The sequence below is a fragment of the Anas platyrhynchos genome, chromosome 4, assembly GCF_047663525.1.
Source record: "Anas platyrhynchos isolate ZD024472 breed Pekin duck chromosome 4, IASCAAS_PekinDuck_T2T, whole genome shotgun sequence".
Taxonomy (NCBI): domain Eukaryota; kingdom Metazoa; phylum Chordata; class Aves; order Anseriformes; family Anatidae; genus Anas; species Anas platyrhynchos.
Window position 1 is genome coordinate 40,065,756 of NC_092590.1, and position 17,118 is coordinate 40,082,873.

The following is a 17,118-nucleotide window of genomic DNA, read 5'->3' on the forward strand; positions in this document are numbered from 1 at the left end:
CAGCACAGGGAAGAAAGAAAGCGTAAACAGCTCAGAAAAAGCATACATTTTACACTGCAATGGGGTGCTAGTACAGAGTTGTGATACTTTATTCACATGCACCTTATCTTTGTGTCCAGGGAAACCATCTGCATTATCTACTTATCTTCTTTTTAAAATAGTCTTCAGAACATTTTTCTTAATTTCTTCATGATTCTGAAGTTCAGGTATTCATCCAGAAAGCTGTTGACAATCCCAGCTGCACCCAGGGTTACCAAGCAAGTCAGAACTATCAAACTCAAATAAAAACCTGTTAACCTAGAAGTAGAAAGTAGAAAAGTAGTGTTACAAACTGTACATGGTCTGTTTACAGTGAAATTTGCTGCTTGCCCAGCTCAGTTAAGAAAAGCTTTTTACACTCAGAGAGGATCACTACTTACTTTAACTTTGAGTGTTTTGGTAATTAACCTTTCCCACGTGTGATTTCTCCTAGGGGAAGACTCCTAATAATGTCTACAGGGAAGCTCTTCCCCCAGTGTTTCTACATATTCATGTGAAGTTGGGATCTTCTTCCATGAAGACCTACCTCATCACATAATGTGAACACCTATAGGGAGAGCCACAAGCAAGCATGAGCACCTCACTGCAGCATTAGATTTAGGAGTGTCGGGAAGGAAGATGTCAGGGCTGGAGGAGAAAGAGGTGTGCATGTCTCTTGTATCAGCACCTGTCGGTCAAATATTCTCCACTGAGCTGGGAGGTCTGGTTTGGTTATCACTCTGCCTTGAAGATGGCTTTTTGAACAGGGAAGGAAGGGTGTGATCCTGAAACTTGGCTATTAGGACACTCATTGGGGATGGGGGTCAGATTAATTTATCTGTACCAAAATAACTTCATCAAAAGAAGCCTGACCAGCAGGTTGAGGGGAGATGAGTCCCTTCTTCTTTTCTTCTCTTGAGACACTCTCACCCCACCTGGAGCACTGCATCCAGGTTTGGGGCCCCCAGCACAAGAAAGAAGCAGACCTGTTACAGCAGATCCAGAATAGAGCCATGAAGATGATCAGAGGGCTGGAGCGCCTCTCCTACAAAGACAGGCTGAGGGAATTGGGGTTGTTCAGCCTGGAGATGAAAAGGTTCTGGGGAAACCTTACAGTGGTCTTCTGATACTTCAAGGGCTTTGTAAGAAGGATGGGGTGGGAGTTCTTTTAAAAGGGCTTGCAGAGATAGGACAAGGGGTAGGGGTTTTAAAGTAGAAAGAGGGTGGATTTAGATTAGATATAAGGAAGAAATTCTGAGGGTGGTGAGGTACTGGACCAGGTTGCCCAGAGAAGCTGTGGATGCCCCATCATGGGGCTTGGAACAACCCGGTCTAGTTAGAGGTGACCCTGCCCATGGCAGGGGGTTGGAACTGGATGGGCTATAAGTTCCCTTCAATCCAAACTGTTCTATGACTCTGAAACATAAAACTACCCCACAGGAGTCTGGGAGAGCACCTCAGCCCGGAATCAGAGGTGTTGACAGGCACACGACAACAGGAACCTTCCTCTGTACACTGTGTTGGGCTCAGTCGTAGCTGCCTTGGTGCAGGCTCTGGTCCAGCAGATATGTCATGGGAGTTGCTGCTGGACTGGCCTCTGCAGGCAAGGAAAGGTCTATGGTGACAATCCCATCTCATAAGCGTAGGTCAGAGGAACTCGTCAGCCTTCTGTTTAGAGCTCCCTATACCCATGCCCACTAAATCTCACTGGTGCCTAAAGACATGACGTGTAGCTTTTCAGTACATGCAGTGTTTAAATGAATGAGAAAATGGTGAAGTATGAGATGTTTTCAGTGTCAGAAGAGCATGAAAAAAGTCTTGAGCTTAGCCTTCTAATCATCTCTTGGAGCCAGCTGGAGGGAAGGAAAGGGATGCAGCTCACTGGTGAGGGCCTCTCCAGCGCAGAAACAGAGTAGCAGGTGCACTTAGCTCTCGTGTGCTTAGAAACCCAGCCCTGGCAAACCTGAACTGCAATTCTTGTAGCCTGGTGCACTTACATGTGTCGTAACCAGCTCCTTGAGCTCAGGCCACGTGGGCAGGTTTGTCTTTAACAGCCACGCCTGCAGTTGGTGATTGCAGTTGAGATTTGGTGTGCAGGCTGATTACCTTTGTGCCTCCAGGAGGCCTTGTAGCACGTGGTGTGTGCTGGGGCACAGCCCTGCACGCCTGACTGGTGCAGAAGCACCTGCTGGGGGTTAGCACAAGCAAAGCCATTTCCCAGGGCTGCCACACTGACTGTCAGCACCCTCTGTCCAACCCAAAGAAATTAGAGTTTCACACAAGTGTCAAGTCTGTCTAAGAATGAAGCCAACCACTGCTCTTAGGCTTCCTTGGCAGGATGAATCTCTAGGCCTGAGAGTAATGAAATGAATAATGGGAAAGATTTCTTAAAGCTTTTTTTAAACAAAGGACTTCTTATTTTCTTGATTTATGTAATCCCTTCTGCTGTCTTTTTCCCACTTATTTTGAGGGCTCTGTTCCCCAGATTTCCTTGATAGTTGCTGGTCTTCTGGTTGGTGCTCACTGCATCTCTTACTAGGATATAACTCTTTATCTCTGTATATTTAAAAAAAAAAAAGCTCTGGAAAACAGCTTCATTCTGAAGTAACAGCTCCTCAAAAGAGGATAAGGGATTGGTGGAGGCTGTCAAGAAGAGACTGACAACATCTGTATACAAACTGTGGAAAGTAGCCCCACAGCCCAGCCTTTGCTGCTGCAGGGCTACTCACTACCCAAAAAGTGCTGTTTGCAGTCTGATTGTTTTGCATCTTTCTCTAGAAGCATAGAGTCCAAGACTTTTACTTTTATGACAAGCATGTATTGTGCTAGCCTCTTCTCATGATTATGTGTTGTAAGAGGAGCCTTAGGTCTGAACACATAAGGCAGGACAGTGGCTTCCATGAAACACGAAATAAATCGTGTTTGTATGTGTGCTTGTGCACTGGAGGGCTGTTCTGCCAGTGTCTGTTTGTTGTAGCAGGGTCCATAGTACCAGATGCTGTACACTTACACTCATTAACTTATGTTTATCTGGAGCTGTGTCTCTTATCTGTGTGGTGAAAGTTCATCAGCCTACAAGGGCAGATATTTGCTTCATTTAGTGCAATTGTGTGGCTAGAGTAAAGGTCTTAATGTGACAAGTTGAGGAAAAATGAAAACAGCAGGCAGGCTGCTACTGTGTGTGCCTTGCCCAAGCAGTCTCCCATCCCACATCCATCCTGAGCTGCAAAACTGCTCCTGTTTTCAACCTCCTCTGAGCCCAGGTACCAACATGCTCAGCACAAAGCAGGCACCCATGAGGCAGGCATCAAACCTTTCCCCTTGTGACCTGGAGCATGTGCACCTCTTAACCTAGGCTCCTGCTGTAACAGCCAGCCTGCTTCCCCCAGGGTCTGCGCCTCAGAGCTCTTGCTGGCGCTTTACACATGTTGCATTCAATTACAGTCACTTTTCTCTGCCAGTCCTTGGCTCCCCGCCCAGCTTCAGAGCGCAGCCCGGGGCTGTTGACCTGCCGGCGAGGTGACCCCTTACCTTCCCTTCACTGACTGCGCGTAACCGTGGAAGTACTTGTAGCGGGCGAACATGTACAACAGGCCCAGAACTGCGGCTACTTCTAAGAAAGAAAAGATTAACGGGAAAGAAAATGAGGATCACAGACTGTTGCTTTGCTTATGTTTTCTACTCGCACGTCCCCGGGGACTCTTCATCGCTCCTCATACCCTAGGAAGCCACGCTGAGGAAGAGCATTTGAAGGAGATGCGAGTATTCAACATTCACTGCAGGAGGCTTTTGTCAGGGGGTTGCTTGTAGGGGTGGGCTGCAGGCCTGTCCAAAAAATCTAACAGCATTCCCTATAAATGGCTCTGAAGACCTGACAGGAATGTTACCCCCAGCCCAGCTCGGTGGCTGTCCCAGGGGCAGAACAGTGTCGGAGCACCGTGGCTTGACCCGGCTGTCATCCTGTATTGTTATGGCAGTTCATGTTTAAGGGCAGTATTTGTTTTGGAAAAGAGTTTCTTATTTATGTTGTTAATAACCTGCTTTGCATTTATATAGCAGCTTTTATCCAAGGACACGAGAGAAAGCTGTAGTGAATGTTAGCTTTCTGACCTCCCTGTGGGAAAAGCATGAAGCTACCTCCGCCTGATAGATGCAGCGGGGTGTGCGGGTCACTTGCCTTATCCAGGACTAAGCAGCACTGGCGAAGCTGCTTATGTCCTCTCAAACTGCCTAAGTGTTACAGAGGACAGCTGTTACTCTGGTCTGGATTAGCTCCTCTTAGCGTACCTATGGGAGATGCCCAGCTGAAAAAATTACTTAAAAGGGCGACTAATGCAGTCCTCTTCTTACATACGGCAACGCATGCCTTCCTTGATTCAAGTGTCTGTCTAGGAGCACGTGTACAGTCTCCCATCCAGTTTGTTGAGCTAAGTGGAGCTACTCTGGATTTACACTGGAATCCCATATAGCTGCATTCCCTTTGCCACTGCACCAAAACAAGAGTTAAGAACGCTTGGACAGAAATGCCAGCCTGCTTAGGTGCTTGAGAAAGCAAAGCAGGTTTTCACGAGTCTCCTTGCATAGCTGAAATGCAGGAGCTATGGCTGGTGGTGCTGCTGCTTCAGTGCAAAGTCACAGAGCAAACGAACAAGTCACAGCCCGGCGGTGGTGTGGCTCATCTGGGATGTAAAATCCCACCCGTTTGCTGGCTCGAGCTCCATCTCCTTCAGTCAGGGGTCCAGCCACAGGGCTGAGCGCGCTGACCTGAACCTTCTCAGGCTGTGTCCTCCCAAGGATTGTAGCTGTGCTTGATGTCCCGTGAGGATTGTCCCGTAATGCGCAAATAAGCGTTAGTGGGAAACATCTGGGAGCTGCTTTTCTGAATGATTCACCCAGAAAATCTTCAGTGGATTTTCTGTGAATGAAAAATATGCTATGTACCATGGCTCCTTGGCTTGCAGAGAACAGTAAAGGCTGGTGGGGCTGTGTGAAAAGGCATGACTAATTGGGGATTTCAGTGCACTGAGCATTCCTTCAGGAAGCCTAGAGTAAGGTAAGAAGTGAAACGAAGGCAAAAAGATGTCTACAAATAATGTACCTCCTGATAAAACTAATTTTAGAAACTTAGGTAAAACTTCTCAGTCCAAGAGAAAAACAAGAACTGTTTACCTTGGTTAAAAAACCACCCTGTGATCCAGAGGAGAGTCATGAATATTGGATAAAACTCCGCACAGTTTTGTCTGCAGAATAAATTGGAAAAAAATGTTACTCTGGAACAGAACGATGGGTGGGATTTTTCAAGGGGAATCAGCTTTGACATGATTTTCTTCTCACTAAAGTTAATGCTATTGAATCTAGTGGGAGCACAGTCAAGCCGGAATTAGGCACTCTTAAAAATTCCCTTCTTTGTAATCTCAATACAAATATAAACTATTTTGATTATTTTCTGTATATTTAAACCTAAGCAAGGATCTGTATCCTGGCTACATGGAAACGCTTCCCAAGGATCCTAACTCAAGTGCCTGTGCAGCAAGGGCAGGCAGGATTTCAAGCACGTGGATGCGATGTTGATCGCTTTCCTCTGTATTCTGTGTGCAGCTTGTGTGGGTCAGCGTTCCCAGGGCTGTGAGAGGAAGCGTGGAGCTGTGTGTGGGCAGCGTGGATTGCTCTGCTGAGGCCAGTGCCTTTATGAAGTGCTACCGGGCGTAGGCAGCATGTGATGGATCTTCGTGTGGTTAGGACAATAGGGGTTTTATTTGTTAACATCATCAGTTTTCATGCCAGTATTTTGTTGGGACCTCTTTTCTTGGTTGTTCTGAATGAGCTTCTTGTTAATGAATTAGGCAACCTTCTGTGTCTGTCGCTCTGTTATCTAATATTTAATATATCCTACGTCATCTTGTTGTTATTGTCACCCAGTACAACTACAGTTGCATCAGAAGGCATTGTTTGAAATAACACCACGTTACATATATTTGTGAATGGTCATTAGCTAACCACCAGCTGAAGCCCTTTAGGAGCATGTTGTCACTGTGAACAGGCTGCCTCACAGTTATCTGCTGGCTGTGCTGCTGCCTTCCATGTGTTGTGTGATAGCCACAGGCCAAGAACTCACAGCACGGCTTGCTAGATCCAGAACATCTGAGTTCTGTAAGTTACAGTCAATTAGTTCCTAGCCTTTACTTAGGTTTGGATAATCCGATTGCCTGGTTTCATCAGAATTTGAACTGTGTTAAACGAGCTGAATGTACCCTGTTATCATTAAGATAATAGCTGAGCCATTTGAAAAGTGTTCTCTTCATTATTTTTTCATTTCCTGAGCAAAGGATGCAACGAAAAAGGTAATATCTTAAGATAGTGTTTTTGCTTATCTTCTGGGCTGAATTGTTATTCATTGCCATCATCTTCATGATGTCAGGACTTACTGCGCACGAAATGTTCTGTCAAACTCCGGAGCTCCAGTGACAGCTGGGGGCATGATCTTGTGCTTCATCCTCGATCTCCCCACCAGCCAAGCAAAATGACCTGTAAGCAAGCATAAAGGCTCAGGGATCACACACTTCCTCTTTTTTGAAGAAAAAAAAAAAAAAGACAGCTCATTTGAGTTTCTAACACATCTGTTTTACTTTTTTTAATAGCAATCATTGTTCTTCTGTTCTTTCTGCTTCATCTGATAGAAATAGATGGATGCTAGAGAAACTATTTTTTTTCCTACAGAAGTTCTGGTCTTGCCTTCAGGAGTAACTTACTTGTGAGGAAGGGGGAAAATTGCTATTTCAGCGCTAGTGGTCCTCATCTGTTTGACTTTAAAAGTTTCTGGGTACCTGGAGTTGTTTTCCAAGCCATGCCATAGCCGCCCTATGTGAGAAACTTTTGCTCTACTTTTACCTTAAATTTATTTGGATCCAGGAACAAGACACCCGCCTGAGCTCACTAAAGACTGTCTAACAGGCAAGCCCAGAACATGCCTTCCGCCTTCCCTTCAGAGAAGAGTGGCATTAAAACGCAGCTAGGGATATCAGTGGTGCTGCTCTGTGCACATCTTACATCTTTGCCTTCTCCCGAAAATGTATCTTTCCTTCTGTCCTCTCCACATGTAAGTAATTACTGGTAGCCTTTCCCCCCAGAGCACCTCGCTACAGCACCTCTCATTGTATTTGTATCCAGCGAGCCCTCCTCTGCTCCCACCCACACTCCTTGTTGTGCCTGATCCATCCCAGTGTGCCACCCCGCAGCACTTCCAGGGGGGAAGCGTGGTGGTGGGGAGGCTGGGGAGCGTGCTTCGTGGAGACCGAGACTCACAGGAGCACAGGAGGTCTTTTAGGAGTGTTTTCCTGGAAAACACTGAAGTTGCTTTTTGTCTTCTGCCACTCCCGAAAGTGTTATTGTTGTTATTTTGTCTGGCAAACGCTGCCTGGCTCATCAGCCAGAAGTGGTAGGTGAGTCTGAGTGTCTTGCAGCAAAGGCATTTTTACCCAGCAATGTGTGCCTTCCTTTTTTTGCCTGCACTGAGCCCTACAAGAAGCCTTACAACCAGTCTGGGACTTTTTTTTTTTCTACTGAGGTACTAAGACAAACCAAGGCAACTCACTGCATCCAAATTAGCTCAAAATAAATTAAAATAAAAAAAAAGCCTTGAAAGGGTGCTGGATGGAATAAGCCTGCTGAGGAAAACAAGGAGATTAAGGCAGTGCAGGGGCCAAACTGTTCCTGTTTGTTCAGCACGACTAAACCAAAGCAAATCCCCAGGGCCATGGTGCAACCCTGGCCTCAGCCGTCCCGCGGGCTGCCCTTGGTGTTGGCTGCTCAGCAAGGAGCTTGTCTGGGGGGCAGAGATCACACGTGGGAGCGAGGGGAGGGTGGGTTCTCATGTGCCAGTGAAAACCAAGCTGGGGGACCAGAGGCATGCCTGTCACCTGAGAAGAAAAGGTGAACCCCATGTGCGGAACAGGGCAGGTGCCAGCCAGGGACTTAAAAAAGAGCTGAGGGGACAAATTGTTGCTGTATTTCTTGTTCACTGAATGCAGCCTGCCTTTCAGTTCCATCCCGGTGAAAAGAAAACAGCGATGTAGCCCCAAGCGTGAGTTCTGTGGTTGTTTTAACAAGGGCTGAAATAAATAATAAAGCAATGGGACAGCTCTGCTGCCTGCCCACTGGAGCTGCTGTTGTGAGCACGCCAGAAAGCATTGCAGCAGGAGGAAGTAAAGATTTCCCCAGCCTTTTCCTTCCCCTCTATCGACGTGTTCAGTTCTAGCTGGCTAAATGACATGGCTGTGGTAGTTACAAAGCATATGCAACTGGCCTTTGCTGGCCTTTTTTTTGTTTTCATTTTCAGGTGGCATTTACGGTTACTGTGTTAATATCTTTACACCGAAAATGCAGGACGAATCAGGCTTTCAAGGAACGTTACTCAAATATTTTGTGTTCAAGCCTGTAGAGAGGCTGATACTTTTATCATGGTGTACGATAGTGCATGCTAATTTGCAACTTAAATAAATCTTTGAATAACTCATGGTTCTGAGACACAAAACCTTGTCTTTCTGTATCTCTGACGATGATTAAGTGAAACCTTCCTTGCTCAGGACCAGAGGCTCAGCAGAAGAAACGGAGGAGCAACCAGCGCACTAAGCGCTGTCTGTGTTGCATTTTGTTTGCAGCAATTGGTCACGCTCCGCAATGCATCCCATCCATTACACAAGCTGGTTATAGCACATGCTTGCACTACCAGCTTCACAGCGTTCACCTGAACTCACGATAGTTGATTGGTGTTGGTTTATCCATGCTAAAAGTAAACCGCGCTGTGATTTAAATCAGATTAACAGATCAGGTTCTTACAAAGGTTTCTCTCTGGGCTTGATGTTGGACTGCCCAATGCGTAAATCAAAATCCAGGTGATCCTAGCTTTTCAGTGAGTTTTAACTAGAGTAACTAATATGAACTAAACATCACAAGAAAGAACATTTTCTTCCTCCCTTTCCCCTTTTGGTATCTGCACGTTTCACTGTGTTTTCAAAATGCACTGGGTTTCCAGATAATGTGTGTTTTTGTTTTTAACTCCTAACGCTTCTATGTTAAAAGTTAAGGCAGACAAGTTGAGCTTTCACAGAAGTTGATGGTAGATATTGCCAGCAGCCAGAAATAGCAATGTTTTGTGCAGATCACAAGAGTGTGTTGCAGCTGATCTGATGACAGAAAAAGAATGCAAATTTAAAGTGCTTTCTGTTGTGTTGGACCTTTTTTTTTTTTTTTTTAAACCTAGAAGGGGTCATGTTCTCAGGCTATTTTTTTTCCTGCTAGGTGCAAGTGTTACTTCAGCAGCTGAAGCTTTCAGAACAAACAATCACATTGCATTCGTTAAGTTGCAGTGCTATAGGTACTTGGAAAAAAGATGAAGCAATTACTTTTAACTTGCTCTTAATCGCATCCTAGTATACTGCAAATGCCTTCAGAGATCATCGTGATTCCTGATGTGAACACAACTATATGAATCAACGTATATAGAAGAAATTAATTACAAGAAGTAAAAATGCTACCATAGCTACGTGAGAGATGCCCATCAAAATGAGCACTGCAGATTTGCCCGCTTCTTTCCTGGTCCTTGATTCTCGAGGTATATCAGCAGGGGACAAAACTTTTCTTTAAGGTCCAAATAGACTTGTAATGAGGAGGATGTACTGCAGAACACCTCCTATTCTTGCTGCCTGGCGTAAAGGTTTGTTTTCCTCTTCCCTTTCCGATACTTAGCGTGTGTCTGGCTATTCCAGGCAACAGTTTGTGCAGTGCTTTCAGTCCAGCACTGGTGTACTTGATTTGACAAATTTACTCTCACTTTTTGAGGTTTTGGGTTGCGTAGCTGCCTAAATAAGAATTGAAACCAAGACACAACATGGCTGTTGGGTAACTTCACAGCTAGTTGCGAGCTCTCACAGTAGCACGATTCCAAAGAGTCAGCAAACAAAACAGAACTGAAAATAAATTGAAAATAAATTACTTTTCCCCACGGGGAAAAGTAATCTGTGCCACGGAGCCAACTCCCTCTCGGGCTACAGAGAAGGCAAACAGTGCCCCAGCGAGAAGCGACTTAGGAGGCACCAGGAATTAAAGTTACAGGACAACCAGTTTGTCACCACAAAACATCCAGAATCGGTGGAAACCTCCCCGAGCCCCAGCCCTGCAGCCCCGCAGATCTTACTTTGCTGGAAGGCAGAGAGGAGGGAGACAGCGGCCAGCAAGGTGAAGTCCCCCATGGTTCTGGCCGCTTCCGTGTGCGAGCAGGGTGTGTGTAGGGGAGGGAGCTCGAGTGAGCTCAACTGAGCAATAAGGAGCAACAACAGGTGGGGAATTGCAGTGCTTCTCGGCACCACAACAAAGGAAACAAAATAGCCCGGCTTTTTAAAATGAGTGCAAAATTACAGCCATTTTTCTGCCATGGAAAAAGTTGAAATGCAGCCAGGCGGCTCTGCCTGCCTCTTGCCTGCGTGAAGGCACAGCGAGAACAAAACCAGCCCTGCCTGCCTCTGTGGCTTCAGCTGCTCTTTTAAGTCTCAGACTTCAGTCGTAATCTCGTTGGGGGCGCAGACTTTGTTCCCTGTTTGTACAGGGTCTCGTACAGTGAGGTCTGCATCCATCCCCGGTGGTGCTGCCCTAAAGGAGCAGGTGCAGGAGCTGTGGCGGGGGAGCGCAGCTTTGTGCTGTCCCTACCCTTGATTTACGGTTTTGCTGAATGTGTTCAACTTGGGCTCTTGTGGGCGACACAACAGCTGCTTACAAACAGTCACTGCGCAGGAGGAAATCGCTCAGGGTAGTTCACAGGGTAAAACAACTGAGAGAGAAAAATCTCCCCTTGTTTTATTGTCTGGAGTGTGTTTCCCGGAGTTTATGCCTGGGACTAAAATGAGGAGGGATTCTCTCAAGGATTTTTTTTATCAGCTAGCCTTAGCTAACAGGACACTTAATGTTGTTAGCCTTTACGATCCCATGAGTCCTCCAGAACAAAACCTGTGTAATTTTTTTTGTGCAATTCCAGGATTATCTGCCTGCATTGTCTCCAACTGATATTACGATGGGGTATTTCCTCGTCTTTAGTCACGTATATTAATTTTGAAGGCAAAAGTAAAACTTTAAATCATTTTTTTCATTGTGAAAATTGTCACGGTAAAATCTGTTGGGTGTTAATTCAGTATATTGTTCTTTCTAAAGATTAGAACAGTAGATATGCTTTAATAACAGCAGCTGGGTGTTTGTACTTTGTAACTCTTTAACTGCTGATTTATGCACTTTATTTACTGTTATTGTAGTAAGGGGCTGGCCTTCTGATAAGACAGCTCTGCTTCTAGGGGCTGGCTCAGGAGTGATCAAAGCATCAACACCCTGCTGATATGGGGGAGAACACGATATGGGATGGAAAACAGTAACACAGGGCTGGCAACTGGAAAGTCTGAAAGGTCAGTTTGGAAACTTAAGCCCATAAGAGTTAAGCATTTTAAGGCTAGCTGATGCTGAAGTCATGTTTGCTTTCCAACTTCATTCAAAGTATGTGAATTTCAAAATGGCAATGACACATTAAGTCCACCGAAGTTTGATTTAAAGGTAGGCAGGAATATAATCTAGGACAGGGATTGAACCCACAAAATTTTTATAAATTACATGGCCATTATGGCAGAGATAGGGTACACTTAAAACCATTTTCAATTTCTGCTGGTAGCAGGGAGTTTGTAGTTGCCTATAGACTTGTATTTCCATTGGTCATACATGGTCCACAGACAATTTTGTTATAGAGTTATGCTTTCTCCCCGTAAAACTCAGTAACAGAAAATGGGATCACACACAAAATAAGGCTTTTAGGCTGGGTCCACTTCTGACTGTGCAAATACAGTAGCATCTCAGATGCCCAGAGCTTTTACAATGTGTGTAAGCCCCAATACATAAATAGGTGGCAGGATCAACCAGGAGGTTTCTTCAGTTATGTCAGGACATTTTGGCAGCTTGTCTGTGGCTGATTCCTCAGCTTGCTCTTGAGGAATGTCATTTAATTTTGTATTTCTGCTGCTTGCATGTATTTGATATGTGCTTTGCTTATCTCTGCTGTTGTAAATGCACACGGCTTCTCCAGCTGTCTAAAGCCAAATAGCAAGAAGAGAGGCTCTGAACAGTGAAATTAGAAATACTGGTGGGATCTTATCACGCTTAGGTGGTGTCGTCCTGTACCATGCTTCCCCTGTGTGCTCCACAGGGACAAATGGGTCTCTCCCAATGCAGTTTCCAGCAGTGGAAACTGAGCCATTGGGTAGGGAAGGGACTGGCAAATCTCACGGAGCAGCTGCACCAGACCTGGGAGTCTGCGTAGCCACAGGATTTAGGGGAAATTCTTGCTGACCTGTGCTTCCCTGGCAGACCTCCGCAAGAAGGCTGGCTCTCCTGCCTGTAGGGAAGCTGCTGTTGACCCAGCAATGAAGGCAGATCCCAGCAGGGTGGCAGAGCTGCTGTCACAAGAGAGCAGATGGTTGGGGTAGTGAGACCAAAAGCATTTTAAGCATGAAACCAGGCTGATCAAATAAGTTCTTTTAATGGAGTTACACTGTCAAAGCTGCTCAGTTTTTGTCTCTGGAAGAGCTGAAAAGAGCTTTGCAAAGGGCAGGATTCAGTCTATGCTGGGGGTGTAACTTCTTAAAGGCCAGTCCCAACTGGCAGTGCAGCATCTTTTATTTTTAAACACCTCTAGGAGACAGGCTCTGAAGAATAGAGGCTCCTGGCTGGAAGGGAAAGTATCTGAACTCTCATATATTTCACTGGAAACATTTATAGGGTAAATCAACACTATTACAATGTATGAGGCTAGCTCATGTGTCAAAAGCAGTTTAGCTACAGCAGTAACAGGAGTGAGCTCTAGGGTTTATTAATTTCCTCTATCTTAAAACAATATATAATGAAGAATGTGGGTCTGCGTGGCGTTGGGCCATACTCAGCCTTTAAAATTATCAGAACTATGAAACAGGTGAAAGAGGAAGAAAATACTTTTATTCCTTCAATATCCCTCCTGCTACCCCCTAAATACTAGTTTGTCACCCTTGTCTGCCACTGTCATATTTATACTTCACTTTGGCCCTCAGAGGAGGGATGAACAGTCTGTTTTAAGGTCTGATTATTCAGAGTCCCCTGCTTTGCAGATGTTTTACCAAACAATAAAACAGATCCTGTTTCCATCCCATCCTCTGAATGTCAGTGCAATGAGCTCAGACTATTTTTGGTGGTGGTGGCAGAGCAGATTTAAAAGGATTAAATAAAGTAGTAGCCAAAGGTTTGGAGTCTTCCCCACTATGCACCTTTTGCAGCTTTATGTCACCTGCACCAGCACAAGTCAGGGAAGGACTGGTTCATGGTGTTCTTGTCTGGCTGTACAAAAGACAGATGTGCTTTAACACCCATCATTGTTCATCTGTATTGCTATATGCACATAAATTATTGCATGCCCACAGGCCTCTCACATTTCTTTGAAGCCTTTGGGTATCATTAATTTATTATTTTTTTTTTACTTTGGATGCTACAGGAACATATCTGGGGTGCAATTCTGGATTGGGATAGAGCAGAGTATATATTTTACATGTATTTATGAAACAAACTCTGCCAATCTTGCAATATATCCAATTGTAATCATCCCAGGCTTTCAAAGTAGCAGCAAAAAGCAGAGTCTGGAACACCATGAGAAGTACCTTCATCTAATTACAATGTGGTGTTGCTTTTTGTTAAAGCAGTATTTTTTTACAATCCCACATACACTTCTTTTTGTCCTTAAAATGTCTTCACCAGGTGTCAGCTCAGGGGAGCTCTGTTGCAGTGGCTTGAGAGAGACTGTCAGAACCCTGTCAGGAAAATGGAGAATGAGCACATCTGCACTGCGGTGTAAAGGCTGCATGTGTGGGGTGATCAGGGAGTACCTGGGGCATACAGCTGGGTAGGAGCTAAATGTTCCTCACTTCCCATGTCTCAGACATCCTCCTAAATTAAGTGTTTCTGGAACAACCTGTAAATCTCCAGAGAAGAGGCACAGCCTGCCTCTCCCATTCAGCCGAAGAGGAGGAAATGCACTATACAAAGCTATTTCTCATTCTTTTCTTTGACTTGCCTTGTGAGAGACTTAATGTGTGCCACAAAAGCTACCAGCCTGGAGACAGGGTGTTATGGCCCTTGCAGTCACATAATGTTTGAGGGGAGAGTTACACTAACTCACATTTCTTTTGTCAGCGCATACGATTATGCCTGAAGATTAGAAGGAACTCTCCTAGATTCTTCACCCTATGGAAATCAGGGTGGTGTGTGCTCGGTGATTTGCTCACAGGCTAAAGCTGCTGTGGCCCAATATGATCATCTTGCCTGACTGCCTGTATAATACAAATTGGCAGCATTTCAACAATGAATAATAATAACTCATTAATAAGTTATGGGAGCTGAGAGTCAGTGGTGTTTCCAGACGTGAGAATAGTTCCTGTAGCACACAGCCCCGCTGGCTCTGTGCATGGTATCTCTGGTTTACAGCAGGTAGTCTGGGGAGAATTGAGGGCTGGTCTGTGAGATGCAGATCCTGCATGACTTATGTCTGGATCAAAAGGAGGTTTAAAGTCTTTCCTGTTGCTATTGACCAATTGGAAGCGGATCCCCATGCCAGCGTGATTGCTCTGATATGTGGAATGCAGGGGATTAAAGGAGATTCAGCAAGAGATTTGAGGACATGTTGGTTGTACATCTTTTGTCTCCCTCGCAACTCCTAGTAGATTTGAGACAACATAGCACTTGCTATTTTTTAACTTGCTAACCCTGGAGAAAGATCTTTCTTAATTAGTAGATGACTTCAGCTCTAAGGATTCTTTTCATCCATACTTGCGTAAGGAAGTTTAATTTCATCTTTGTAGAAATCAGCTGTGCTTAGGAGGCGAGACGTAAATTGTGCTCATGCTATGTATGCTTATGTTCAGCCTTATCCGATGCCTCTAGGAGATCAGGCAAGTCTTCACATTTGCTCAGGTAGGTGGTGAATCAGACCCTCCCTCCTGGCCAGCTCTTCCACGCAGCTTGTGTTACGGGCGTTCACAATGGTGTGCCACTGTTACTGCCTGCATCTTCATCCTCCACGAGACTGTTGGTAGCGTTGGTGCCCAGTGGCAGTGTGATGCTTGCTTCACCGTCACCCCAGCTACCAGGGGAATATAGCAGAGCCAGTCCTTGGCATAGCTGAAAAACTGACACTCTTCCAAGGTGCCTGCTCTAGTGAAGCATTCAGCTCCTCCTAAACTTCTGTCAGGTGGGATGCCCTGTTCCCTGAGACTTATTTCGGAGTCTCATACGATTTGGCCATGCTAACAGAGGAGGCCAATGTCAGGGACAAGACCTGGAGCCAAGTACCCAGCTGCTACCCGTGAGCTGTAAATCCCAGGCCCCATGCCGTCCTCACATTTGCTGCACCCCAGGTGGCAGGTTGGAGAGCACCTGGGGACCATGACACAGCTCTGCTGAGGAAGGCAGTGTACGAAGCTGATGTTGTTGGTGCTGTATGTGAATGGGCAGGTCTTGAGAAGAACACCCCCTAGAGAATATCTTCTTTCTTATCATCTTTCCTTCGATTCTCTCTCTGACCTGTGCAGACTCAAGTCAGGTCCAACCCTCTCACATCTAAGTCAGGCTTTGATTCAAATTCTCCAGGACCAGTGATATTCCTGATGCGTCCCGTGACCCTCTGCTCAGCTCCTGCTTCATTTGTGTGCCCTCACACCCTCTTTAGGGCCCTCAGAGCGGCTGTGCTTCGACACCCAGGGCCCGGCCACCATCGCCTGCGGCCTGGCAGGGGAGTGGGCCGCCATGCCGTGTGGCGTTGCTTAGCAACTCCTCCGACAGCCATCTCCCCTCCAGCGCCTGCTGAGCTAAGCACAGCGCCTGGGAGCAATATTACAGCCGCCGTTGCTCCCGTCGGTGCTTGCTTATTATTTATGGTTATTGCCGTGAAAGGGTTTGGAAATATTTCTTCACATCCTTCCTTGTTTAAGACAGATTTTCTTACCTACTTCTGTGGCATGCCTGCATAATTAATGAATGGTCACTGCTTTTTGGTGTACATGGCATGCAGTCTTAGCGTTATTTTTTTTTTTTTTGAAGTAGTTGCTAGTTCTGGACGTTTCTATTTTTCAGCCCCAAACTGTGAAACACCCAAGGCTTTCTACTCAATAGTGTAAAAATCTGATGTAGCAGAGTCCAGCTCAACTGCTTCAAATTGTGGATGACACTTATGTATCCATACATTTAACAAATTCTGCTCTGAATCACTTTGTGTCCATTTCAACAGGACATTGGTGCTAACATTAAGATTTCCAAATGAAAACATTTCCATGAAGAGAGAGAGAAAGCAGCCAGGGCTTTTCCTGATGTCTGAGTCTCTACTTTATCTGTCTGCCCTTTCCTCCTCCACACGAAGTCCAGTTTAGTGTCTTTCTGGATTGCATTTGTGGATGTGCCGAAGAGGAACTATAGCTTCACTTGTCTTCTGTGTTTTTTCATTTTTTATTTTTTTTTTCTAAAAGACTGCAGCAAGAAAGACAAACTTCCTTTTTTTTTTTTTTTTTTTTTTCCTCTCTCTCTCTCCTGATCTTACACAGAAAATCCTGCTGAGGTGCTCCCTTGGCTTCTCCTTTCTTGATAAATATTTGTTGTTCAGGACAGATCTGGAAGGCTTTGTTTGTGCTGCTGGCTAGTTATGTGCTGCTGGATCGTCTGCGGAGCTTTGATTCAACTCCAGATAGGTTTTATTCCATTTGCTAGCACTGAGTGAGTTTCTAGCTCGTGAAAAGATCTGACAGGCAGGGGAGAAGTTTGTTTTATATTGGAGCAGTGCTCTGCTGTGACACATGCATATGTATATCTGCCATTGCCCTCTGCTGGGGTATGCCAGAACTACTGGTGCGGGCCCACAGCTAGCTGAGCTGGAGGAGCTGGTTTAATTTCCTGAGTAGAAATTCCTTTCCTTTACTTTAAGAAATTACCTGTTTTGGATGCATACAGCTGCCTGGCAAGCGAGGTAGGTGCTTTTGTTCAGCAGGTGACTGTCATGTAGCACTC

General features: G+C 45.4%; 1 protein-coding gene and 1 long non-coding RNA gene across 5 annotated transcripts in view; one reads left to right on the forward strand and one right to left on the reverse strand.

The window, feature by feature from the left end:
* LOC119716918 (uncharacterized) overlaps window positions 1-17,118 on the forward strand; it is a 31,564-nt gene that overhangs the window by 2,099 nt on the left and 12,347 nt on the right. For 3 of the 4 annotated variants that reach the window (XR_011808669.1, XR_011808670.1, XR_011808671.1), the window contains exons 3-4: window positions 473-681; window positions 9,316-17,077. This is a non-coding gene — a long non-coding RNA (uncharacterized lncRNA). The remainder of the gene's footprint in view (window positions 1-472; window positions 682-9,315; window positions 17,078-17,118) is intronic. The other variant, XR_005265725.2, reaches the window with a different exon arrangement.
* On the reverse strand, window positions 61-10,342 carry MGST2 (microsomal glutathione S-transferase 2). Its single transcript, XM_005022410.6, has 5 exons — window positions 10,211-10,342; window positions 6,444-6,543; window positions 5,188-5,258; window positions 3,550-3,631; window positions 61-297 (listed from the first exon to the last, which is right to left on the reverse strand). The coding sequence occupies exons 1-5, from the start codon at window positions 10,263-10,265 to the stop codon at window positions 165-167; spliced, it is 441 nt and encodes a 146-aa protein (XP_005022467.1). The 5' UTR covers window positions 10,266-10,342; the 3' UTR covers window positions 61-164.